The sequence below is a fragment of the Anser brachyrhynchus genome (assembly GCF_964034855.1).
Source record: "Anser brachyrhynchus genome assembly, chromosome: 14".
Lineage (NCBI taxonomy): Eukaryota > Metazoa > Chordata > Aves > Anseriformes > Anatidae > Anser > Anser brachyrhynchus.
The window spans coordinates 1,441,930-1,467,772 of NC_137709.1; the positions used below are offsets into that span (position 1 = coordinate 1,441,930).

At 58.4% G+C, this 25,843-nt stretch overlaps 2 protein-coding genes across 8 annotated transcripts in view; one reads left to right on the forward strand and one right to left on the reverse strand.

Annotated features, from left to right (window-relative positions):
- The first annotated feature begins 3,056 nt into the window (after positions 1-3,056).
- FGF1 (fibroblast growth factor 1) lies at positions 3,057-25,747 on the forward strand. 7 transcript variants are annotated; one of them, XM_080555361.1, is made up of 4 exons: positions 3,057-3,580; positions 19,666-19,866; positions 23,562-23,665; positions 24,536-25,747. In XM_080555361.1, the coding sequence occupies exons 2-4, from the start codon at positions 19,698-19,700 to the stop codon at positions 24,725-24,727; spliced, it is 465 nt and encodes a 154-aa protein (XP_080411487.1). In that variant the 5' UTR covers positions 3,057-3,580; positions 19,666-19,697; the 3' UTR covers positions 24,728-25,747. The 7 variants fall into 7 exon arrangements, with proteins under 7 accessions (XP_080411487.1, XP_080411483.1, XP_080411485.1 ...); XM_080555357.1 differs by having other exon boundaries at positions 3,058-3,580; positions 24,533-25,747; XM_080555359.1 differs by lacking the exon at positions 3,057-3,580 and adding an exon at positions 5,150-5,342 and having other exon boundaries at positions 24,533-25,747.
- The window catches only part of LOC308177708 (uncharacterized protein), a 52,600-nt gene continuing 39,036 nt past the window's right edge, over positions 12,280-25,843 (reverse strand). The window contains exons 11-12 of the mRNA XM_080555368.1: positions 21,933-22,255; positions 12,280-15,051 (exon numbers count right to left, since the gene is read on the reverse strand). The gene's annotated coding sequence lies outside the window, so the exon portion shown is untranslated. The remainder of the gene's footprint in view (positions 15,052-21,932; positions 22,256-25,843) is intronic.

The following is a 25,843-nucleotide window of genomic DNA, read 5'->3' on the forward strand; positions in this document are numbered from 1 at the left end:
AGGAAACATTTGGGTGTTTCGGTAACCACTTCTTCTGGAAGCTGGTGAGTTCCTCCTCCGTGTCGCATTTCCCGGTGCGATGCCAGCAGCGTGACTTTCCCGCACGGCCGGTGTCCCCCGGCACCCTGCGCCCCCGCACCCACCAGGGCGCTGTGCCCGGCACTCGGGCAGCACGGCGAGACCCCGCACGGAGCCGAGGCGGGGGCAGGCGGCCTCGGCAGCCCCAGGCCATGCAGCAGAGACCAGGGCAGGTTTGCAGGAGGGCACTTAGTGCCCAAGACAAGGGCAAGCTGCGATTCTCTGGGTTAATTGCCAGGATGCCAGCGAAGGGGAGAGACAGAGATTTCTTTGTGCCGGCTCCAAGTGCCTCTGTTCCAGGAGAACGGCTCATAACCGACCTTGCTTTGTGTGGCCAGCCCTGGCTGACACTATTTGCACAAATGGCCGAGCTGACAAAGAGAACATAAGAAATTCTTGGAGATTTTGGGCAGTGAGGTATCTCCTGGAGACAGCACTGAAGCCCCATTATTTTTTTCCTCCTGGGGTTCAGATCAGAAAACCCCACACCACAACGACCGGGGCGGCTGTCTGCAGTGAGCTGGGTGCTGCGGTGCCTGGGCTGACCTCCCTCTGCTCCCGCACACCCGGTGAGGAGCGAAGAGCTTTCTTAGGCAGCAGGGCAAAAGAATTAATTTGGACACATCTCCCAACACGTCTGGAGAGCCAGGCTCCTCCGCCCGGACTCCTTCCATCCCATACATTTGTGGGACCGAGCGAGCCCTTTCCAAAGGCAGGAGCAGCCTGCAGCAGCCCTCTTCTGGCAGATGGCAGATGCTGCCAGGCTGGGGGAAAAACGAACGGCGCGCCAGGAGCAGGCGGCTGGTCCAGACACTGGGCTCTGCCAGCGCCCTGAGAGCTGCTGCTCCCCCGGAATGCCCCGGGGAGCCTCAGCGGGGCAGCGAACGGGGCCAGCGTCAGCCCATGGCACTGCCCATGGATGGCCCCGCGCCCTGACGGCGCCGTGCGGAAACGGGACTCGTCCGTGGTTCCGCCAGCCGCCACTGCCGCTCGCCGACACCGCGAAGGCTGACAAAAAGCAGTTTCCCAAAGGGGAAAGAAAGTTGCCTTTGCTCGGCTCCCAGCTATAAAAACTTTGGAAACCGCATAACAATCAGAGGAAAGTGATGATAATGAGTAGATATCAGCTACAGGCCTTACCTTGGGTGGTTTTTGTACACAAAGACAGCCATGGAAAGCTGCTGAAGAACCCCCCTTCGATGCACCGCTTCCCTGCCCAGGGAGGTACCTGGGTGGCAGCAGCTCCCCGAGCCAGAGGTGCCCCAGGCAGCCAGACCCGGGTCACCTGAACATGGGGGTCAGTTTGGGGAGATCGGGATAACTTCAGGGAACAAGGAAAAGCAAAAGAGTCAGTGGGCAACGATGGGCTGCCAGCCTGGTGTCGGACTCAGGAAAACGATGCAGGAGCTGATGCTGGGCTTGGCGAGCCAGGAACCGAAGGGAGGAAACAACGCCCAGCAGCAGGGGATGGGGAAAAATGGGTTCTGTCAGGCTAACCGGATCTATTTTTAGATAAAACTGTAATTAAGTCAGTACTTGATAATAGCAGTACTTTTAGGGTAATGGGGCTTCTGTTATGTATCTGACTTGCAACAAACGCAACATGGCACATATTAAATGGATCAGAAGATGCCTGATGCCCCAGAAACGCAATTACAGGAGCAGATCCCTCATCTGGAGAGCGCGTCCAGGAGAGTCCTGCGGGATTCAGCTCCCGGCGCTGAGCCAGTGCAGGGCGCAAGTGCACAGCGCTGGGCCGATACCCCAGGTCATCCATTACGGAGCAAAGGCCGGGAGCCGTTCCTCAGCAGGCACCGCTCCCTCCCGGGAAACCGGCCTTGGGAAAGGGCAGCCCGCCGCCCCCCGCACAGCCCCGCGCCGCGCCCCGCGCCCCGCCGCGCCTCCCGCGGCCGCTCGGCGCCCTCTGCCGGCCCCGGGGCTCCCCGCGGCTCCTCGCTGCTCCCCGGAGCTCCCCGCAGCCCCCCGGGGCTCCCCGGGGCTCCCCGCAGCCCCCCTGCGGCTCCCCGGGGCTCCCCGCAGCCCCCCCGGGGCTCCCCGGGGCTCCCCGGCACACGGCCCCCGACCGCCAGCCCGAGCTGCAGGCAGCGCGGAAGAGAAGCTTTTGCCCTGGTGGTGCTCATAAGGAAGGATTTCTTGCCTCCCCAGAAGGGAACAGCACATTTACTCAGTGCCAGGGAGGAATTCCTTATATATATTTAAAATAAATAAATAAATAAAATAGAATCGTGTGTTATCTACATATTGCAAAATAGCCTGAAAAGGGGTGGGTTTTCTAATTTTTGGTCCTTAACTTTTCATTTATCCAGCACGTGCCTGAGATAAGCCATTGCTCTGCAAAGCAGGTCCCACCTCTGACTACAGGTTCGCACACTGTGGGCCCCATCCCTCATCCGCGGCCTGCCCCTGGAGCCATACGACCGGTGCTGGCTGCCGAAATGGTTTCATCCAGAGCTGCGCTGCGGAGACTTCCCATGACGAGGGAAATGCAGGTTTCCCTGGGCTTGTCTGGGTGCAGGTGCCCCTGTGTGCACACACACCCTCCGGGCTCCAAAGAGCCCGTCCCCTCCTGTCCTGCCCCGCGTTGGCTTTACGGTGCGTGAAGTCCCCAGAGGGACCGGCCCCACTGCTCGCAGGACCCCCGGCACGCAGCGGAGCCCCGCAGCCCCTGCCTCCCCCCGGCTCTGCGCACCCATCTCCAAGCACAGGTGGGATGCTCGCAGCTCACCCGCGGGGACGGCGAGCGGTTTGCAGGGCCCAGCATCGGCTTATGTCAAGGCTGCTGCAAGCTGCCAGCATTTTTTAATTGATTTATCTCCTGTCAGCTTCCTGGCAGGCTGTTTCTGTGGGGAAAGTGAGCGGAAAAAGGTCTAATGGTGCTGGGGAGACTCCAGCCCTGGCGCTACGCCGCGTCCCGGTGCGAGCCCTGGGGGGACGGGGCAGAGGGTGCCTGTGGGACGGGGCAGAGGGTGCCTGCGGGATGGGGCAGCCGGGCACCATGCACGCACTGCAGCCTGTTTGCAGTCACCCCCTGACTGCACAGAAGCACTCTGGGGACAGAAATGGCCTTGCAGCAAGAGAAGAAAGGGCTGGGGAGCACACGGGGAACCAGCACCGGCAGCAGGGGTAGCCCCACCACCCAGGCACAGGCAGAGGTCCCTGGCAGCGCTCCGGGCGCATGGGGGAGGAGGGCTGGATTAAATCCTTGTCTTTCACCTGGGCTGGAGTCCAGCCCCAAAATAGCAGTCCAAAAGCAAGATCACATGAGGGGAAAAAAATAGCAAGGCGAAGGATTATCCATACTTCCTTGTCCTATGTGGGCACAGCGCAGCGGCCCATGCTCCGGTGACGGCAGCGCCGTCTCAGCCCCACGCACCGCCGCGCGCTGCCCCAAGCTGGATCTTGCCCGGAGCCAACGCAGCCCCGATGCCGCTGTCGGTCTGAGGGACACCGCTTCTCCTTGGAGCTCTTCCCACGAGCTGCCGTGAGTGGTGTGGGTGTGGGGCGTGCGGGCATCGCGCCGGGAGCTGCCCGGCCTGGGGGCAGCGGGGCGAGGGGCGAGGGGCAGGGTGACCCCCAGCAGCACAGCACCGTGCACCCTGACCCGGCAGCTGGGCGCCCCATGCAGCTCCCCCCCAGTGTCCCCTCTGGGCCATGGCCCCTGGAGAGCCACTGCCCTGCCCTGGGCTTTGCAAACCCTTCCCACAAGGTCTGCAGCGAGCTTCCGTGGTTCCTAATCCGCCATCGGTTTGCAGTTCAGCTGGGTGTTTGTGGCTGGGGAGCAGTTGGGGTTTCTTTGTCCTCTCTCCGGGCTCAGGGACAGAAAATGGGGAGGGGAGGCGGGGGCGGACATTTCAGTGCTGCCTGCAGGCTGCACTGGACTGAGCAGCACTTGCTCAGCCCTTCCAGCAGCACAGCTCAGAGGAGAGGAATGAACCCAAACCCGGGACCTGGGGCATCTTGAGGGGCTCATTTCAAACCAGACTTGCAGAAAGTTTTGCCTGTTGTCAGTGCTGCTTGACCCTGATTTGGGGGAAGAGCAGCAACACACGCTGCCTGGGTGCTGAACAGAAAGCAGCACCTCGTGTTTCCTCAAGGGAAAAAGCCACTCTATGGTTATTTACCGTGCTTCCAAACAACCCCAAGAAATGTATATTATTTATGGGACTCGTAGCCAAGAAGGTCAGCAGATATTCAAGGCAGCGAGGTGAGGGGGTTCCTTACCTGAGGCAAGAGCAGGAGCCAGCTCTCAAAAGCCGTCCAGAAAGCCTAGAAAAACAGCGCGGGCATCTGCTGCCACCCGGGCTTCGCCCTGGGGCCCGGGCAGGGAGGGCAGCACTGCAGGGCCCGCGGGGCCGCGGCGGCACCGTCAGCCTTTGGGCTTTGGCCAAGCCGCTCCTCGGCACGGGGACTGCTGCAGAGCTTCCAGCCACTGCTCGCTCTGCGCCTTGCGCAGGGCTGCCAGACGATTGCTCTCACCACAGACGGCTGCGTCCAGGCTGGGCAGGGAGGACACGACGTTAAATTTGGGGGGGGGGCAGGTGAGCAGTGCCACTTGCAGTGCCCAGAGCCGCCAGCCGCCTGGCACAGGGGGAGGCAGGCGGGGGGGCACAGATGAAGGCAGCTCTGTAAGAAGGCAGGGCTGCGTTTCCTAGCACTCCTTCACGAATAACCCGAACGCCTGCTGTCCGGGAAAAGCTCAGCCTAATTCAAGGGCAGTCGTTCTGGGGAGTCAGAAAAGTTCGGCTTCGTCTTGCTTGTTGTTCCCTTCCACTGTCAGCACGGGGCTACAATGGCAGGAGGAGATGTTGTGCGGGCTTGTTCCAACACACAGACAAACGGCAGAGAGCACGGAGATCCGGGGAGGCCCAGGGCCCACCCGGGCTGTGTCAGATGCGCTAAGAACGGTCCCCACTCACTGCTGTGAACTGCAGTGAACTGGGACATGTTTTTAACAAAACGTCTGGGCTTTGGACTCAGCTTGGCTGCCCAGACATACAGACTCCGTGTGAACCAGGACGGAAAGCGCATTTTAAGCAAGCCTCAGATAACCCTGGTCAAACAACGCTGCAGAACGCCGGTGGAGGCAGGCCAAGCTCCGCGTTCATCGCGCTTGCTTCCGTCACCGCTGCAGCCAGCACAAGCCCGGCGTCGTGCGCGTGGGTCAGCCCGCGGGCCCAGCACCCTTTTGCAGAGCCCACACCTGCACCAGGCACGGATGGATCCCCACGTCCCGGGGGATACAGGTATCAGGCTTAGGGGGATACTTTATCAGGCTCCTGAGAGCGCCTTGGCTTTTAAGGCCGACCTCTGCCACCACGGAGCACCCCGGCACTGCCAGCACAGGGTGGGGGGGTGCAGAGCCCCCATCCCTGCAGGTCAGCCTGGCACTCGTCGGGGCAAAGGGGTTTATTGCATCCCGGGAGGGCGCAGGCAGAGCTGTGGGGATGGGAACGAGAAAAGAGAGCGCAAGAACCGCTGCTCCTCCGCCAGCTTTCTCCCCTCTGCCCCCGCGGTGCCGCAGCGCCCCGTGCCCGCGGCAGCGGCAGGCTCTAACCGAGCTGAGCTGAGCCGAGCTGAGCCGAGCTGAGCTGAGCTGAGCCGAGCCGAGCTGAGCTGAGCCAAGCCGAGCTGAGCCGAGCCTGCCCTGCTGCGGCCGGAGCCCGGCAGGTGCCCACCACCGGCACAGCTGGGCACCCAGGGTGCAGAGCCCGGTGCCCCCGGTGTGCGGTACCCAGTGCCGGTGTGCGGTGCCCGATGCCTGGTACCCGGTGTCCGCTGCCCGGTGCCCGGTGCCTGGTACCCGGTGCCCGGTATCCGGTACCCGGTGTCCGCTGCCCGGTGCCCGGTGCCTGGTACCCGGTGCCCGGTATCCGGTACCCGGTGCCCGGTGCCCGGTGCCCGGTGCCTGGTACCCGGTGCCCGGTGCCCGGTACCCGGTGCCCGGAGCCCGGTGCCCGGTGCCCGGTGCCCGGTGCCCGGTGCCTGGTACCCGGTGCCCAGTGCCCGGTGCCCGGTGCGCCTCCCCGTGCGGCGGGCGGGGCGGCAGCAGCAGCAGCAGCAGGGAGCGCTCGGGCCGGAGCCGCGGCCGGGGGGGCGCTCCCCTCCCACCGCAGCGCCTCACCAATAGGCTCCGGTTTGCCTTTTTTTTTTTCCCTTCTGTTTTTTTTTTTTCCCTATTTTATTTTTCGGTTCTCCCCTGCGCTCTGACACCAGCCCAAGCCCGGGCCCGCCGGCGGCAGCTCCTCCGCGGCACCGTTACGGGTACGTCCCCCCCCCGGGGATGCTGCGGGGGCCCGGGGGGCGCGGGGGCGCGGGGAGGCCGCGGTACCCCCGGGATGCGGCGGGGAGGGGGCGGGATGCGGCCCCCCCGGGACCTGCGGCTGCTCCCAGCGGCCGGGGGCCACGCGGGGCCGGGGGCTCCCCGCCTGCTGCTCAGCACCCCGTGGTGCTGAGGGTTTGGGGGGGGGGGTTTAGGAGCTCAGAGCCGGGCCGGGAGGGGGAAAAGGGACAGATGTGGGATGTCAGGCACCGCTCCCTACCTGACTGCGCCCAGAGCCCCAGTCCTTGCAAGTGTCACCAGGCTGCTGCCTCCGGGAGAGAGGGATTTCCCCCTGCGATTTCAAATTGACTGCAAGTGAAACGAAGGCTTTGACCAGAAGCTTGTATCGCAATCTGAATCACAATCTTTAAAATATTTTGTTTTGCAAAACGCAATATTTGGAGCGTTTTAAGTTTTCTCCCAAATAGGACATTTGCTCAAGTGATACAGCACTATAAAATGGTCCTTTTTTAATAATAATTGTTAATAATAATAATTTCCTTTTTTTAAAAAAAAAAAAAATCCTCGGGCCTGCCCTAGCAGACACCCAAGTCCCCCTCCAGCCCCAGGGTTTGCCTGGACGCTGCTGCAGCCGCTGTGTGGGAGCAGCTCCTCGCCTCGCCTCGCCACCCCGCTCTGCTCCCCGTGCCTGGGGGGGGTGCAGGCAGGTGCCCCAGCACCACCCCCAGCCCTGCAGGCTCCCAGCCCCACACGGCTGTGGGTGATGTGCTGGTAGCGGGCAGCCGGGGCCCTCGGGGCCCCAGCAGCGATCGCCTTGGAGAGCGCCCGAGCCTTACGGGAAGGTCGGCACAACCAGGGGTCTAAAGTTTAATGGGTTCCTAAGGGCAGGACTCAGGTTGGTGACGGTAGGGCAGGACAATGCCCGATTGTTCTCCCCACAAGACGGGGTCAGCGAAGCTTCCTCCGGCTGCCGCCGCAAGCACTCCACTGGCTCGGGGCGTGCAGGAACGCGCACTTGGAGTGGGGCTGACCAGAGTTCGGGTCCACCGAGGTCTCCGGCCAGAGCCAGCTTCGCAAGCCCTTTGGATAAACTTTCCTTCCCAGCTCCACCCTAGCCCAGGGGATAGGCTTTCCCTCCCAAGCTCCCCAAATGACTCTGGCCTTCCTCCCACTCCTGAGACCTTGATCTTCCTCCGGGCCGCGGCAGCTCCTCATGCAGCTGGACGCGGCTCCTTCCACGTTGCTCCCCGCCGGCGGGGCTCTGCCTGCCCGCTGCTCCCCCGGCTGCAGCCCCACGTCCTCCGCCCTGTGCTGGGAGCAGTTACCTGCCCTCGGGCCCCCCTGCGCTTGTTTTGCCAGTGTTTTCCTCTCTGCCAAATGGCGTGAGCAAGCTGAAATGCTCACAGATGTGGGGGGGAGCAGCAGGGACAGCGGGGGCTCAGAGGAGGTCCCCAGCTCCATGCTCAGCACCTGCTCCTCCCAGGCAAGGCAATCGGAGCTTGCGGCATTTCTTCTTTGTATTTGGCGTCTTTGGTTTGGCTTCGACAGCAGTGAGCAGCTCAAAGCATCATGATGGTGAGGAGTCAGGGCTAAGTGACAGGGTCTGTAATGACATTAACCACAGCAGGTTCATTCCAGTCTGCCCCCTCTTATTTCAGTGTGCTGCTGACGCGCTGATAGAGCAGACCAAAAGCAGACCCTCCAAAACGTTTGTTTTCTCTTCTGATGCCGAGTCAGAAAATAAATAAATAAAGAGGAAACCAGAGCTTAGCAGTCAGAAAGGCCCTTTTCTTTCCTTTGTAACAAAGACGGGTATTTTCTGCCTAGAAGAGCTGTGACCCAGGGAGCGTGGCTGCTCTGGAGCAACGCGATGGCAGGCCAAGGCAGGAGCAGTGCCCACGCCTCCTGGCTGCAGGGGCAGACGCTGCCCGGGGCCGGCCGTGGTTCGGTGCAGGCCCGCAGGTGTGTGACCGCCAGCCCTGCCCCGGTCCTCAGCTCCCGCTGCTGCCGGCCGCCCAGCAGGTGCCCGCAGGTGCCTGCGTTTTCCACTCTGAACTCGCAGGGACTGCGCATACCTGTCACAAGGAAAATTCCCGAGGTCATTTTAGAAGCGCCGCTCCCAGTTTCCTGCAGCGATCAATCTCCTTTCGGCTCCGTGCAGTTTTCACCAGCTCCTAGGGGCTGGATGAGGCCCCTAATTAGTGCAGGAACCCAACCAAACCGCAAGTGGCCCCATCCGTTTCACAGCATGCCCATATTCGCATGAGCAACAGTACGTGGGAGGAGGCATGAAAAAGGATTTTTAAGAGACATTGCAATCCTGAACCACAAGCACACACATTTCAACAGGAAATAAGCCTCGCTTTAGGGTACTAATTAAAGAAAGTTGTAACTTTTCAATGAGGAGGCAATCACCAATTTTCACTTTAATGGTGCAATAATTGCTAGCTGGAGGTTGAGCCGGCTCCCATCTCGTGCTGCCTGCGCATCCCAGGCTCGCCCCTGGAGGAGGCTCTGGCTTTGCAGGGCTGCGTCCTCCCCGCGGCCCCCCACGACCACCCCGCTCCCTGTGCAGCACCAAACGCCACCGGCAGCCACCCGGAGCTGCCACAGTCGGGTGCTGGAGCCCCGGCTCCGGCCGGGCAGGGGCTGACCCACCGGCCTGGCAGCACCCGGGCACGAGCACTGCTGCTGCAGCAGGCTGAGCAGACAGAAATAAACGCAGGGGAACACACATCTTACAGAAACTGCCGTTAGCTTTTGGCTTCTCCCTGGCAGGAAATAAATGAGATGATCAGGAGAGGCTGCTGCGCTGAGCCTGGCACAGTGTCAGGGTGCAGTGCGCGCGGCCGTGCTGCCCTGGCCCCCGGCACCCCTGCAGCTCCCGGGCAATTCCCATCAGAGCGGGGTGCCGGAGCCCTGCAGTGCTTAAACACCCGCCTGGTAACTGCACAGCGACCTCTGTAAGTGCGGCTGGGGCTGTCTTGGTCCGGCCTCCCCCGCTGCCAGAGCAGCACCTTCCTCCCCAGAGCCTCCGGGGCGCCAGCCGCAGTAACACCAAGTATGTTTGCCTCTTGTGTTAACCCCCCCTTTAATCATCCTTAATTTCGTAACCCCCAAAATCACAGGAGTTGGGATGAGATGAATGCATTCCTCTCTGAATTAGGGCTCAGAAATAAGAGGTTGCGAGGAATGGCGAAGAAAGGTGGTCATTAACCACAGGTCAACCCAAAATGCGGTCATTAACCACAGGTCAAGCCAAAGCCAGCAGCAGCCCCAGCAAGATCTCAGCAGGCAGAGCCCGGCCGGCCCCAGCCCCACCAAGCCCAAGCAGGCAGCCCCGGCCGAGCTGGGGGCTCACCCACTAGAGAGGGGCGCAGCCCCCCGCAGCTCGTAGCCTGCGCAGAGGGAGGGGAACCCTTCCTAGGAGCCACGAGCAGGATGCCAACGGAAAGCTACGGGACAGCCTGGGTACCCGGGGAAGGGCAGCGCTGGCACCGTGTCCCACAGCCCCCCGGTGACACGGCCGGCTGGGCACGGCGCGCAGCGCTGCGTGACACAGCGCGCAGTGATTCACGGCTGGGGCGTTTTTTAGAAGTCTTATATTCATTTTGTGCAACTGCATGTGAATGATTATCGTTTGGGCTGGCGGCCTGGCCGGGTTTGCTTTTTAAACGGCTCACAATAGAAATCTCTTTGCAGAAGAATTTGTTGAAAACCAGTTCAGCGAGAGAGAGAGGAGCTATTGCTTCGTCATGCTCTCTCAGCCCCAGCATGTTGTGTGGCCTGAATAGATGCAATAATCCTCCCTTCCTCTCTCCATTTGTTAAATAAGAAAGATGCCTGACTCAGTGGTTCTCAGTAATAGCACTTACTATTTTTTGCCTTGCATCCAGCACCAGATTATCTTATTTGAATGCTGCTGCTGCAGACAGGAGCAGACGCTGCAGCCTCGCGGAGCAGTTCCCGGGCAGCAGGGAGCAGAGCAGCCCTGCCCGGGACCTGCAGCTGGCACGGCTCTGTCTGCCACCAGCCCATCTTTCCTTTCTGAAATTTCACGTGCAAATGAAAACAGCGGAACAAAATAACTCCATTTTCCTGGCTGCTCAATCTGGCAGATGAAGGCCAATACAAGCCCTCAGAGCACCACGGTTAATATCTATGGTTTCCTTTGAAGAACAGCTAATTCACAGCCAGTGCTAAATATTACTCTTTTAAGTCCAGCACGGCATCTTAACACACCTTTGTACCACAGCTTAAAGCCTGCTGCCCCCGCAGCCCCCACCTTGGCTCTGCGCCTGCCCCTCGGGGCGACGTCCCGGCCCCGTCTGTCCCCCAGACTCCCGGCGTGGGGCTGCCTGCTCCGAGCCGTCCTCCCAAGCCCCGCTGGTTGCCCACAACGGTCTAGACACACGGCCGTGGATGACTCACGGCCTTCTTGCGCTCAAAACGTTTGTCCCCGCTTCTGGCTCTTAATTTAGATCCGTGCTCTAAGAGGAGAGATCTGGGCGTCAGCCCTGACCTTGGGGCTTTTCTTCCCACGCCTCTGGCGTTAGCAAACCGCTGGTCCCACCTCGGGCCAAGCGCTCACCCTTGCAGGGACCTTCCTTCTGCCAAAATTTCTATTATTTCCATGCCAGGTGTGCAGGCGCCCTCGCAGGCTCGGCTCCCCGCAGCATCCCCAGCCCACGGGGCTCGGGCAGCTCGCCCAGCCCGCGAGCCAACCCTCCAGGCACGGCCACCGCGGTTTGCTCCGGGTGGCCCCGGTGGCCCTGAGCCCTTTCGGGCTGTGTTTGGGGCACAGCGCCCCAGGGCAGGCGCCCCGAGCCCGGTTTCTCTCTGCTCTCATCCCGGTGCTGCCGGGGCGGACAGGAGGGGGAGATCTTTACCGTAACAAATCCCAGCCTGTGCTCCAGGACGGGAACTCCACGCTCGCACTGTTTGCTTGTACCAGGGGCACTCTGCGAGCCACAAACTGCCTTGGAAATGCTGCCGACTGTTGGCGCTCAGCGCCAGGCAGCCCGGCTGCTTTTCTGCACATCTCCCCACTCTGCTCTGCCCTGGGCAGTCGCCCACAAGCAGCCATCTGCTCCAGGGGCTTTCTGCAGCCCCTGTGCCATCCAAGCAGGAAAGGGACCGCCCGGCCCCCTCCGCACATCTCCAAACCTCCCAGAGCTCCCTGCACAAAGCCCTTTCACCTGCCTGTGGCCTGGCAGCTGCCCGGAGTTGCTCTGCCTTTCACAGGCTTTTTTCCCCCAGAGAAGTCATTCGTGAATTTTCTAACAGCTGCACATCCTTACAGCGCACGTTCATGTTGTATGTAAGACTACCCACGTGGGTACATTCTTGGTTTAGTTTGCTGGCATTTTCCCTTAGATCCGTGTGTCTCTGCCTCCCGTCACCACCGGCAGCCCTGGCCAGGTCTCTGGGGGCCAGCAGGACCCCTTGGTGCCTCCTCCACCAGGTGCGGGTATCTAAAACTGCACTTTCCTTGGTGGTGGTAGCTGGTAACGGGGATGAGAAGGGCAGGGGAGCCTGCAGAACGCCGCTGCCTCGCCTCGCTGCCAGGGGAGTGCAGCGGGGCCGGGGCCGGGCTCTGTCTCCCCCGGAGCGGTGCAGAGCGGCCGCGTGCTCCTGCCTGCTGGCACCGCGGCCACTCCGCCGTCGGGGCAGGTGTCTCACGGGGACCGCTTTGGTGCCGACCTCTTCGCAGGCGCAGGTGCCTTGGTACGCTGCTGTCAGGGACGGGAGGACCAGGGTTAGGGCTGTCTCCTGCCGCGGGCTGGCACCAGCAGCACGCCGGTCGCGCTCCTCTGCGAGTGGCAGCGGGGCGCCCAGCAGGCAGCGCGGGGTCCCTGGGGCTGAGCTGAGAAACCCCAAATCTGGCCTCAGGCCATGTGCCAGAGAAGCAACCTGCCTTGCTCTCCCGGCAGCAGGAGGGGAGCACGCAGCGGGCTCACTGGCTGAATGCAGAGGCGTTATCCCCCCCGTTAACTCTCCTGTGGGGCTTTTTTGTTTGTTTTGTGGCTGAGCCTCTCACCCGAATTAACGAAGATTCAGCTTGGAGCTTGCCTTGCTCCAACAGAAGGAAAGATCTCTCATCTGAAACTCTCCCTGCATGTTCTTGTGCACCACGGTTTCACACTGTAAGGCATTTTCTCCAGCCCTCAAGGCACGCGGATAAGAAAATTATTATTTATCGGAGGATTTTCCCTGTAATTATTATCTCAAGCTTTTGTTTTGCTGTTAAGTTATTGAGCAACAGTGTGCGTGGCAAAACACAGCCCAGGCTGTTTACTCAGGCACCCATAGCTACTAGACACGGCATTTAAAGGAAGATATTAAGCAGCAGAATTAAGAACAGAATTCTCCTAGGCAGTTTTTCTCAGAAAGTAACACGACAAGCCATATAGCCCTTATACAAATATTTTAGAACGAACATAATTAACTCCCTGTGCATTTTCAGGGCAGTAAATCACTGCTAAGCTTATAGCGAACCCAGAAACCGAGTGATTTTCCTTGGAACAACGGAGACTGAGACTCTGCCGGAGGAAGCCTGATTTCTGAGTGATGATATGTCTACTGATGGTTAACCACGAGTATGGCTGTGAGGTTTCACTTGGCCTGGAGATGAAACCCTCACTTCCAGCATTCTCCTCTTCTAGGGGGAAGGACACGGTATAAAGTCTGAACCCAAACGCCAATCCCAGTTTTGAAGCCTGAGCCAACCCTTGATTAAGTCTGGCCGTTCTTCAGAGGGCCAGCTGAAGGAAGTGTTACATCTGACAACACATGCAAATTGCTGCTTTTCGCTCCTAATTCAAGCCTCATGCGTTATTAGCAACAGCACGCTGACATTTTGGACCCGTCTGAGTGATGAGAGGTTGGCACGGGCCCGCAGCTGATAGCAGGGCGAAGGAGAGGGGCAGTGACAAGGCACCGGCCTGGAACGGGGCCGTCGGCAGGGAGCTTTGCTTGGGCTGGGAGCACAGGGTCAGCGGGGACTCAGCCCAGCAGGAGAACCACATCAGCCCCTTGGCGTAAGAGCACAGCATAGAGTAAAATTTTGGGGCTAGAATCTGTCATTTGGGGTCGGCTGATGGTTTCTCTGGGCAGAGCTGGTCTGCAAGCAGCCGAGCTCCCAGCTGCAAGCAGCCACGCTTCTCATCTCCGCATCTACTCGCTCCAAGGGAAAAGCTGGATAAAAGTGCCCATAGCCGGAGCACAACCAGACGCCGCGAGAAGCCTGCCCGGGGCCAGGTGCGGCGCTGGCTGGCTGCCGCCCGTCTGTCCGTCCGTCCGTGGGCGCCTGGGGCCGGAGCCAGCGGCCGCGGGGCAGCCACACCTGAGCCCAGACAGCTCCCGGCTTTGTGGTCTGACATTTTGCCCAGCGTCCTGCCTGGACACCGGGGGCGGGTGGCAAGGGGGGGGCGGTGACATTTGCGAGCCGGGCAAGCGTCACCCAGCTTAACCTCCCTGCCCGCTGGGGCCGGGGGAGCGGGTCCCCAGCAGGGTGCAGAGGGGCACCCACCGCCACCCCCAGGGCATCAGCAGCCCCGGCAGCCCAGAGCCTTCATCCTTGGGCACCCAAGTCGAGGCCACAAGGGCTGGGTGACCCGTGGCATGTTTCAGCAGCCGGTCCCACCTGCGGGTGGGTCTCAGTCGGTGCGAGCGAGGGGCCGGGGGCAGCGCTGCAGGAAAGCGAAGGAACGGGAGGATGGGAGGGTGCCAGTGCCAGCCTGCGCGGGGGTCCTGTAAAAGGCAGCACGTGCCCTCTGCTAGAGGGAAGGGGAAACCCTTGGTATGCGCACGACACCAATTACCTTTTGTAATTTCTGGTAAATGCTGTAAACAGCACCTTAAAGCACGGAGAGGAGCAGATCCCTTGCCGGGGAGGGAGCACGCCGCGGGAGCAGGAAGGAGCAGCAGCCACCCCCGGCTCCCCCCGGCCCCCAGGCAGCTGCATCGCCTCCGGCTCCAAAGCCCAGAGGTGAAAGGTGCCCCCTTGCAACACATCTCCCACCTCCTCCTTCGCTGGAGAAACTGAGCTCTTGTGCTCTGTCCAGGGTGTTCTTTCCATGAGACAGGTCTCACACATCTGGCGAGCACCGAGATTAATGATTAAATCCCGCACACGAGGCCATGGGATTTGCATCTGCAGCCGGCGCTGCTCACGGACGTGTCCACATGCTTGGTCCGAGCCCAGGCAGGCCACAGGGAACGAGACCCTCCTGGCAGAGCTCCTGCTCTCCGGCTGGACCGACTTCAGGAGCTGGGGCTGTAATTAAGTTAATCACCAGATTGCAGAAGGGTGTGGGTGGGGAGGTGGGAGAGGCTGGAAGGTAATTAGAAAGCAGATCATCACTTTGTTTTCCTGTCTCCCCACGGATGCCACCGCTCTGCTGAGATGTTGTGGGGGACGTCCCGGCCCGGAGAAGCGCAGCCATCACACACGACTTGGAAGGGAAACGTTCGGCTGCCGGCAGGGCCTTCCCACGGGGCTGCGCGCAGCTCTGTCCCTGGGACGTGCACGCTTCTCCAAGGGCTTCCCCGCGGGGCACAAAGAGGGGACGGGAGCTGAGGCAGTGTCGGGAGGGTTTGACATGACCATGGCGAGGCCGACCTTACAGCGTCCCAGCGCTGTGCTGAGGGTGGAGAGCAGGAGATGGCGACTGTGGGCAGAAGTGAAATTAATTCCCACAGCTTTGGTCACACTTTAGAGCACAAATTCCACTTACAAAGGGTAAAACCTGACTGATAAAAATGCCATTAAGCTGCTAATTCTATTGCTAGAAATAAAACCACCTTACCGTAAACGCTGACTAGAAACAAGCCAATGCTTTCTGCTGATATGCACTAAACGATCTGTTATGTATTCACCGTAGGCCTTGCCTACTCGTTTATTAAGTCCTCCTCTGAGGATCCGAGGAACCACGGCCGTGCCTTGCACCTCCGGCCGTGCTCCTGGGCCGCCGCAGCCCGCTGGCTGTGCCCGTCACAGCCCCGACTCCGCCACGCTGCAGGTCCTGGAGCCACCCGTGCACGAGGAAACCTCTCGCTGAGCTCTGATCCTGCCTGCATCTGGCATGGCCTGTTACTCCTGGGTGAGGAAATCCGTCCCACACAGCGGATCTCTAAGACTTGCAATTAATAAAATCCCTGTTTATCCAAGCAATTTTTCCTCGGCAGGCTCGGGCAGCTCTTGGATCGCCCCAGCCAGCTCCCTGAAGCCATATCTGTCAGCCCTCGTGCTTCAGGAATCCACCAGGGCAGACAATGCATGGAGGAAAGCCAGAGCCTAAATTATTTAAAATATTTTACCTGTTGTAACCATTCTCATACATCCTATCTAAATTTCCTGGGAAGAGAGCTGCCTGAAGCCAAAAGCGGGACTGGGAAATGAGCCCATCAGGAGGCAGCGCAGTCTTGTGGCACCCTGGGATAAATATGATTTCTGTTTTAATGGAGAAAATAACACGTTCCAGAGTGAAACCAATTGCAGTGTTCCCACTGAACTCACCAGGGCCTAATTCTGAGGACACTGATCTCATTAAGCGGAGTCTGAGAAAACCCTAACAAATCCTGAGTTTGGCTGTCTTTTGTTTGGAGCTTTCTCTACGATCATCATCTGATCATCTAAACGACAATTGTTATTAACTGCACTTTTCACCAACGCCTCCAAACTTGTTCTGAAGGGATGCTCAACAGAGCCCATCCAGAACATTTCCTCCCAGCCCTATAAAAGGATTGTATCCAAGGCCAAGAAGCGTTTCAATGAATTTGAGCTGTTCTAGGCCACGGTTAGTGAGACGTTTCTGGGTTCCCATGAGCAGCAGCCGGGTGCTTTGCAATGAAGACAGAAAGGGCTCACCTTACCTGGCCGCCCCTGAATCCAGGGATCACTAGCAATCCTGCAGGCTGCCAACCTCTTGCCAGCACCATCTTTGTAAAGGGAGCAAAGGGGGAAACCGTGCCTTTTGGCCAGTGAACCTGCACTGATTTTAAAACGGGAAGGGACGGGGAGCCCCCTGCTCGCTGCCCCAGCGCACCCGCTGGCTTCTCAGCTCGCGCGGAGCTCGCCTGGTGCCGGCAGCGTGGCCAGCGCCCAGCACTCGCTCGGATGCTTTCAGAGTTTGGGATTTCACATCAGAGCCTTTGGTTTGGCAGCCGCAGCAGCCGGTGATAAAGCCTGGAACCGACCCCAAACTTCTCAGAATCCCTCAGCTCCTGGGGCCTCGCGCCCGGCTCCTCTCCCCACTGCTACAGGGAGCACGCACGCGGCCGCAGGTCAGTGGAACATGGTCAGAATTAACATCTGGGTTCAACTGTCTTCTTAAGTCCTTTTTTTATCTCTAGAAGGCTCATTTCTGACCTGGGAGGTTTCGACATCTGCCACTATTAGATGGGGTAAATCCAGATGCCGGATTACACAAAATTCCCGTAAAAAACTAGCATTTTCTTGCCAGAAGTATAATAGTAGGGCCAGGAGTGGTACTGTGCATAGAGTACCAACTACACGGTCATAAAAGTATGAGAACAGCAACAGTATTTAGCAAGGAGAGAATGGGAGTGGAAAATTGTGTTCATTCAGCTTCTCTTGTGGAGTCAAAGGCAGCTGGCGAGCACTGAAGGTGTTCTAAAAATAGCAAAAAACCTTAAAAGAAATACATGAAAATGAAGAAACAATTTCCAGCAGAGCTGCTCTGTTAAAGCTATCCATAGATGCACTCAGCCGTGCAGACACGCAAGTAAACAAGGGAAGCACCAGTCTGCACCTCACCCACGTTGGCTGCGGCGCAGCGCTGCTGAGCTCCTGCTCTGAGCCCTCGGCTGCGGGAGGTTTGCTTCTCACTTCTCTCCACCACCGGCCCGGGAGATTTCTGAGATCCTTTTGCCCTCAGAGGAAGGTTTAAGAAAAGCTTTATTTCCAGCAAATTACACTGCTGATGTTGATTAATGCTCGGCAAAGCACTGAAGCCTTATCTACCACGCTGAGTGACTTGAAAGTTTTCATTCAGAGAAAGCATGGCAGACTATCGGTATTAAATCTGAACTACTGCAAGAAAATTATGATTTCTCAATACAAAAGAAAAAAAAAAAGTGTTGGGAGCAGAAACTCTAAGTACCTAATTCCAGCTGCCTGACAACTGTGTTAAAAAAAGGATTTCAAAGCTGTGCTTCAGGAGCCCACCAGCTGCCCTGGAAGGCCACCAGGATGCATAAAGCTCCTCCTGAGCAGCCCTGGGCCTCGTCACCGAGCTCACTGCAGGGCATCAGTGCTAGCACCTTCAGCCTGCCACCTAGCTATCAGCTTACCACCAAAGAGCATTTCCAGAAATACCGGGCTGTGTCAGACGGGACAGCAAGGGGCTCTTGCTTCCAAACCCGCAAAATCTGAACGTCCCAGCTCTGAGCCTGACGCTGCTTTTGTTCATTTAAGCAGCAAGAAAACCAACAGAGATGGTCGTAGAACTTGTTCTGACTTCTGCAGAGAAAGGTTAATGCTTTTGGCTTTGCAAATAGGTGCAGAGCGAGACCACGCCTCGGGGAGATGCGCGATACGGGGCAGAGCTGGCCGGCAGCCGGTTTTGTGAACCAGATAAGCACCGAAACAGCTCCCTGGGCACATCAGCAAAGAGCTGGGGAAGCTCTCGTCTGATAAAGCGCGGCTCGCTAGGCGCCGCTCCAGAAAACGTGACTCCTGAAACAAGATCAGAGTGATCCTGCGGAAAGGGCAGTGGGGAAAAGTTTAAAATAACAAGTGGCCGGGCCCCTGCGCTTTGACCCCGTGCTCCGCTGCCGGCCCCGTGACTTCACCCCTCCAGCTGCGGCACAGCACGGACCGCGGGTCGGCTGGCGAGGGGCCCGTCCTGAACTGCTTGCTGCCAGAAAGAATTCAGGCCTCGGATGACAGAGAACGCTTCTTCCTCCACGGCTGTTTTCCTCCCCTAGGAAATCTCGCTGTTCTAATAGCGACCCCAAAGGGACGCGTCTGAAAGAAAGGGATGAAGCCTGTGAGCTAACCGAAGTCGGTCGAAACGGCTGGGCATGTCTTCAACAACAGCAACCATGTCTTTACTTCCAAGGTTTTAGTTTTTAAGTGATCAAAACTTTAAAAAAAAAAAAAAGGCAGTTTCACATATTTTTATCTTCTGCAGACTTTGGGGATCCACTTGGAGGCATAGTTTCCCCTCCTTGCAGCTGCATTTGTGAAGTTAAATAGTTAGGAGCTTACAGCCAAATGTTTACAGATTATACACACACATCGAGAAGCAGATAGCTGTGTGTGCGCGTGTATTGCCGCGAGTTGCACTCCCGGTTATCTCCCAGGTCACTGGGAAACACACACGCTATGATACCAGTTCAATCCTAATTCAACAGTGACACAACTCAGTGCTAAATAGATGTTTTCACTGTCTGTAAACAACATAAATACATATAAATAGCGAGCATATAACAATTCCCATATATAGCTCTGGGAATAAATGGTATTTAAAGTAATTTCCTCTATCTAGGTTTATCCTGTGCCCTGTCTTTTCCCGTTCATAAATCCACTTCTCTGTAAGCACTAGGGGATGTTGCACATGAGGGTCAGCGTGTTCAAGGCAGACTTTAAATGCAGTTTCTAGGCCAGGCATCTGGCTTTGTTTCAGCTGGGATACCAGGGTGCACAAACATAATATAAGCTATCCTCAAAGCTCCTTTTTTTCACGTGCATTTGATCACCCACACTCGTGCAGGTAAATCTCCTGCTCACTGCCCAGGCAACGGAAGCCTCCGGTGCCCTCGCTTATCGCCCATAACATCGAAATTTTGTCCTGACCCTAAGCACGTCTGTGCCTCAGCCAGGTGAGATGCAGAATGCCAAGACAGGAAGAAATGTTTGCTTATCTAGCAGCGTGTGTGCAGTCCTAGTCATAATCATGACTGAGAGGTATAATAGTGGAGAGAGTTATTAGCCTGGGCTTCCTGCCTCCTGTGGGCTCCAATCAGACGCTGGGTGTTTTCAGACTTTTTCTCGAGTGTGTAATTTTAGTGCGTACGTCAATAGAAAGCAGAAAGAAAACAGCGTTCGCTACGACACAATTAAAAGGCCCCCGTCCCTGCCGCCGGTGAGCAGACGACCACCAGCCCTCCCACTCCGGGGAGCATCACCGCGCGGGCTGTGTCACCACCACGGCCACGTGAATCACCTGCCCCGGCCCCCTCCCTGCCTGCCCCTTTATAAGCGTGGCACCGCGCGAGGAAGCTCGCCGCGCCCGCTCTCACCTCCCCATCTCTTGCAGCCTGGGCACCAGCCGCCGGCAGAGGCTGAGGCATGGCCGAGGGGGAGATAACCACGTTCACCGCCCTGACCGAGAAGTTCAACCTGCCCCTGGGGAACTACAAGAAGCCCAAGCTCCTGTACTGCAGCAACGGGGGCCACTTCCTACGGATCCTTCCCGACGGCAAGGTGGACGGGACGCGGGACCGAAGCGACCAGCACAGTAAGCACGCGCGGCGTGGCTGCTCGGCTCTCCTGCTTGCTCCTGTGCCTGGCGCTGCCTTGGCTAGCTTCTTCCCTGGGAAGCATCCCGGCACGCGGCTGGGAGCGGGGCAGGCAGCGAGGCTGACTGGTCCTTACTGGGATCATGGGCGGGCAGAGCGCCCAGGGCACGACTGAGGTAGTAATGGGAGCTCGGCTGCTTACGAGCAAGCTGGTAGCTGGAAAAAGGGGCTGAGGAGGAGCTGCACGTGCTGTGTATGGCCACGGCCACCACACCTGGTTGGACGTCCCCCGGTGCTGCCCCTCGGCCCGAAGGCTCGGCAGGGATGTGGTGTCTGCTGGCAGCGCCCCCGCCCTGCTCCCTGCGCACAGGGCCCCGACCCTTCTGCGTGCAGCACGCGTTTTATCTGTGCTGTGCACATGGTGTCTTCTTGCCTTCGGTACCTTCCCTTTCCCCTAATGTAGCAAATTAAATTCCTGTGGGATACAGAAGTCCAACAGCAGCAAGAATCAGCCAAAAGGGAGTTATATTGTGACTCGCGGCTTTAAAAATGCAGGGATGGCAAGGAAAGGTGCCCATCTGCCCTTTCCAGAAGTTCCCCGTGCCATCAACGGCACTGATGGCTCCTTCCCTCTCCCTGCCAACAGCTCACACCACCAGAGCCAAGCCAGCCCGCGGCCGAGGTGCTGAGCTCTCTGGCTTTGACCGAGCTGTGCCAAGCCACCAGAGGAGAGCTGCACGCCTGGCCTGACGCAGAGCCCCCCGCCCTCATTGCGCTTTCAAAGTGCTTGAGAGGATTTGGGAAATTGTGCCCGAGGGAGCGGGGCAGGCAGAGCGGCTCCTGGGGCACAGGGGTTAGGGCTGGGGCCGGATCCTGCCCCTCCCTGCTCACCATGCTCAGCAGCAACCTTTCTGCAGCCTGTGTACACCGTACCCCCGGCGCTTACTGGAATATAGCTGGGATCTGCCAGGCTCCTGTTTGGTTAGAAAGAAGCACTGGGAGGAGCCCAATTAGCCTTACAAATTCTAAGAAAAGCACTTTTTTTTCTTTAAACCACAAGCGTCCACGTGGCTTTCTCCCCCAAAGTCAACCTTTCCTCATGTTACTGCTGTTTCAAGAAGAGGCAGTTTGCGCAGAGTTTCAAGTACAAACGTCATTCCCCTGCCCTTCGCAGCACCCTTGGCAGTGTCAGGGAGAGCCCAGCACTGCAGCCCCGAGCCCAGCACCCCCTCCCCGGGACTGCCCCCACAGCGAGCATCTCCCCTCCGGCCACCGGTGCCAGCCCCGGCACGCTCGCACCTCGCCGGCTGCCGTCCTGGCCGTGTGTTTGGGAACCTCTGCCAGCAGGGAACCTCCTGCAAACGATCCCATAAACGTGGATATCCGACCGTACAAATATTTACAGAGGAAACTCCGCGCAGGGCGGCGTGCCAGCGGGAGGTACGCCTCTGGGCACCGAACGCCGCGTGCTCCGGGGTCCCTGCCCGCGTGCTGCAGGCACCAACGCTGCTCCTTGGCCAAAGTGCCCCCGCGGGGTGTAACAGGAGCAGAGCAGGATGCTGGCTGCTGCTTGCACAGCTGCTGCAAGCACCAGGTGGCACGCAGAAAGCCAGCTCCCTGCGGGTGATGTGCCCTCCGAGCCGGGCAGGGCCTGGAGGGGGCACCGGGAAGGGGGAGATGCTCCGGGAGGGACCAGGCTCAGGAACAGCCACCCTCCAGCATCCAGCAAGGGGCCGGTGTGTGCGGCTGCATCGCAGCTGGCATCGCCGTCCTGCAAGCAGCTGCCCACGCCCATGCGCGTGGTGCTCCAGATAAATGCTCAGTTGCATCTGAAATTGTCTCACCAAGTGCTGGGCACAAAATCAAGGAGGATACCTAATGGGAAAACAAAAAGTCACTCGTCCTGGGCTCTCAGCACCCAGCCCTACGTATTGATTCCTTCCCTGGTCTTTTGCTGCAGCACTCGGGCATCCCAAGCTTTCATCGTGAAATGAAAAAAAAACCTTACCAGAGCATTTTAGGCTCTTGAGGATGAAGCCCAACTCATTTCCAAAACCAGCCTTACCTTCTCTGCTTTGTGCAGTTACTTGAAGGAGCAAACTCTCTGTACAGAGCTGTGAAAGGACTTGCAAGAATTGAAGCACCCTCCCCTGGACAGTTTTGGGTGCAGCTCCGTGGCTCTGGTCCCACTGCCCCTTCCCCGGCCGGGCGGGTGGGAGGCAGCACCGCAGGAGCACCAGGCGGGCCGGGGGCTGCAGCCCCGCCGTGCCCCCACCAAGCCCCTCCGGCTGAGCAGGGAGCACCAGAAGCGAGGAACAGACCTGTCGCAGCAAAGATTTCCCTGGGACCTGGCTTCTGCCACACTGAGAGGCCACACTGCACGCTGTTCTGGAAAGGATTAAATAAAGAAAATTAAAAAAAAAAAAAGGAAGGAGCTGGAGCGAAGGCGTCTGCCCACACTTCACTCAAACCAACCCCAACATTTCTGTTACAAATCTCTACAGGAAAAGATCAGGAGAAAAAGCTGACTTGGAGATGGGAGCGATAGTTTGGAAGAGCTGGGGTTTTGCACGTCACCCCGTGTACACCCGCAGCTCCCCGCAGGTGCCGACGCGGCCGCTCAGCGCGTGCCCACGGCGGCGATGCGCGCGCTGCTGGAACCGCGTGCGGGAGAGCCACCCCCCGGGCTGCACCCACACCGCCTCTGCCCCTGCCTTCTCCTGACAAATTCATTGATCAAGAGCTAGAGCCAAGCTGTAATCACTGTAATTAGCTAAGGAAGGAAGAAAGGAACCCACAGGGGTAAAATAAGTAACCGCACAAAGGGGAAGGTTAAGCGGGCTGGGGAGGGAGGTGGCGCAGACGCTCGGCCTGCTGCTGACCCAGCTCGCCTCCCACAGCAGGAGGACAACCAGGAGGGGTTTTTTTGTTTGGTTGGTTGGTTTTTTTGCCTTGGCATTGGGGGCCCGAGCCCAGGGCTGCTCAGGGAGCCCGACACCGTGGGCTGTGCCGGCGGCCGCGCTGCAGCCCATCGCTCTGCACCGGCAGGCCCAGATCCCAATCGCTATCGAACACGTGCCTCCTGCTCACATCAGCTGCAGCAATAACAGGCACGGCTCACGGACATCTGCAGGACGCCCGGGTTGTTCTCCAGGGTGAAGGGCGGCGCTTGCTGCCCCTCTGCAGCGCGCAGGAGCTCCCCAGCTCCCCGACTGCGCCTGGCAAGGCGGCCTCCGACGGGATGCTTTGGGGCACGGTTTCGAAACGCCGGCATCTGAAGTCTGTCTGTCCCCGGTTTAGCTCTCAAAATACTTCTTCATGTGTCACTCCTCAAGTGTCTTGTCAAAACCACATGAGAAATTTGTAAATTAGAGCCAGAATTAAAACCCCAATCTCCTGTGTCCCATTCCAGCGTCTTAACCAAAAGGCTGCCCTTCCTTTGATGTAAAATAAGGAAAAAATTGGTCTTTGGTTCCTAAAACATGGCTATGGGGTTTCTTTGAAGGGGAGGGCACAGGGAGATGTTTTCATTACACTCTGTACTGTTTCTTATAAACTCTTTATAACCCAAGCTTCAGCACCAAAATACCCTGCTAACTTTCCTAGCAGCTTAGACATTATCTCTCACATTTATTTTTCCCCTTTTCCTATTTTCCTCTTATTTTTGTTGTTGTTGTTTTATTTTTACTTTCAGTTCAGCTCCAGCTAAGCGCGGAAAGCGTGGGTGAGGTTTATATAAAGAGCACCAAGTCTGGGCAGTACCTGGCAATGGACACCAACGGGCTCTTGTACGGCTCGGTAAGCACGAGGCTCCTGTGGGACCGGGCACCGAGAGGTTTTGAGGTCTGCAGAAATCTCGTAGCTCTGAGTAATGCAGACCGCAAGCAACAATTAGCCTCTGTTTGTTATTTTGGCAGCTGGACGGCCACTCTTCGTCCAGCTTTATTTTGGGGGGCGGGAGGAATAAACAAACAACCCAATAGCACCATTTGCAGCCCTGCCTCGAACACTTGACAAACACCACGAGTCGTGCTTGGAGCAGCAGCTGCTCCCTACCAGCTCGGCAGCTGCTGGCTGCAGGACCGGGACCCCCGCAGACCCCGAGCTGTGCCAGCTCCAGGGCTCTGTGAGGGGACCGGGGGCTGCCAACAGGGCTGGGGTGAAGCAGAAGCCTCCCTGGGTTTTCCCTCTGCATCCCCAGTTCTCTGGCGCCGCACCAGAGGTGGTGACAGCACCGGCGTGAGCAGGATGGTGTGGGGAAGGAGCTCCTGTGCCCAGGAGCCATAGGACACGGCGTCACCAAAAATAATCCGGGTCTTTGAGAATAGCCCATTTATAGCTAAGTGCGCGTCACGTAATCCTGTCGGCACGCTTCCTAGCCTTGCCAGAGAGCTGCTTTGTTCCCCATGCTCGGCCCCTAAACCCGCAGCCAGCACCGATCACTGCCAGAGCAGGGGCATGTGCCAGCACCAGCTTACAGAGAGCGGTGCTCGGCTCAGACGTTGCCAAATGAAATGCCCGGGTCAGGGACAGGGCCCTGCCGGGTGAGCCAGGAGCAGGCCAGGGAGATAAATCAAGGCCCCGTACCTGCACGCTTCACATCACCTCGGCAGGGCACAGAGACGGGGCAGGTGCTCACTGCCGCCGCCCACGGCTCTCTTCCAGCAGCTACTGGGCGAAGAGTGCCTGTTCCTCGAGCGGATCGAGGAGAACCATTACAACACGTACGTCTCCAAGAAGCACGCCGATAAGAACTGGTTCGTCGGTCTGAAGAAGAACGGGAACAGCAAGCTGGGGCCACGGACTCACTACGGGCAGAAGGCGATCCTCTTCCTCCCGCTGCCCGTGTCGGCCGACTGAGCCCCCACCCCGACCCCGACCCGAGCCCCCCGTGCCGCCCTCCCTCTCGCTGCCCCTCTTTGGCTGGTCTGGCAGAGCCAACCAAGCGTTAGCGCTCCGAGCTTTAGGTAAAGGCTTTAACAAAACCAAACCAGAGCTACCCAGCCCCGCACGACGCTTCGCAGAGGTGGTGGAGAACCCCGGCACCTCGGCCTCACCACGCTGCCTGGGGTCATGCTGGGGGGCTGAGGATGCCCCGGGACAGCCGGGCACAGGGGACGTGCACCTTCCCAGCCCGGCTGCCCTCCTGACCCAGCACCTCCCCAGGCACTGCGTTAACGTATTTATCCATCTCAGCACGTCGCTGCTAGTACGCCCTCCGAGCCATTCCAAACCGCACCGTTATTCATGCCATCGAGTCAACGCCTGGTGAGACGCTTGCAGATAGCCTCGTCGTGCTAAGCTAAACTAACAGCAGCCAAAAGCTCCGAGTCCTCGACATCTAAGCCTTCCTTCCAACATGAATACTGCTATATTTCATGCTAATATCAACCATATGTTATTTGTATTTATTTATTAAGTAAATCTGTCTCTTACGCAACCTGTCCAGAAGTGCTTGTAGGCACCAACACGCCGATGTTATCCTGGAGAGGACAGAGCAGAGCGGGAGCGATCAAACCTGATTTGGGGGCTCTGTGGAAAAGGCACCGGGGCCCCTTGGTGAGTCTGGGGTTCGGCCATGGCGCGATGCAGCCCGTGCTCCCCAGCACGCCGCACCTGAGGCCCACACACAGACGTGGCCGGGCACTGAACGGACTGAACTGAGTACGGACAAAGGCAGGGAGCTGCAGGGAGCCCCACGTGTCGCAGCAAAGCAGCCGTGTCACAACGCTATGCCAGGCAGGCCGCTGGCACCACGGCAGGGCAATGCACTGGGGCCCAAGTTAAGGCCAGTCCTCTCCATCGTAGATGGAATTTTCAAGCTGTAAATAAAACGTGCTGGTACAGCGGCAGAATAATAAAGTTTGATATGAAATATTGGAACAGGCTACGTTTGGTCTTCAGTTAAAAGAAGCTTGATAAAAAATGCCTAAACCTCTCTGGGAGCTGGAATGGAGTGCAGTGCCTTACCACAGG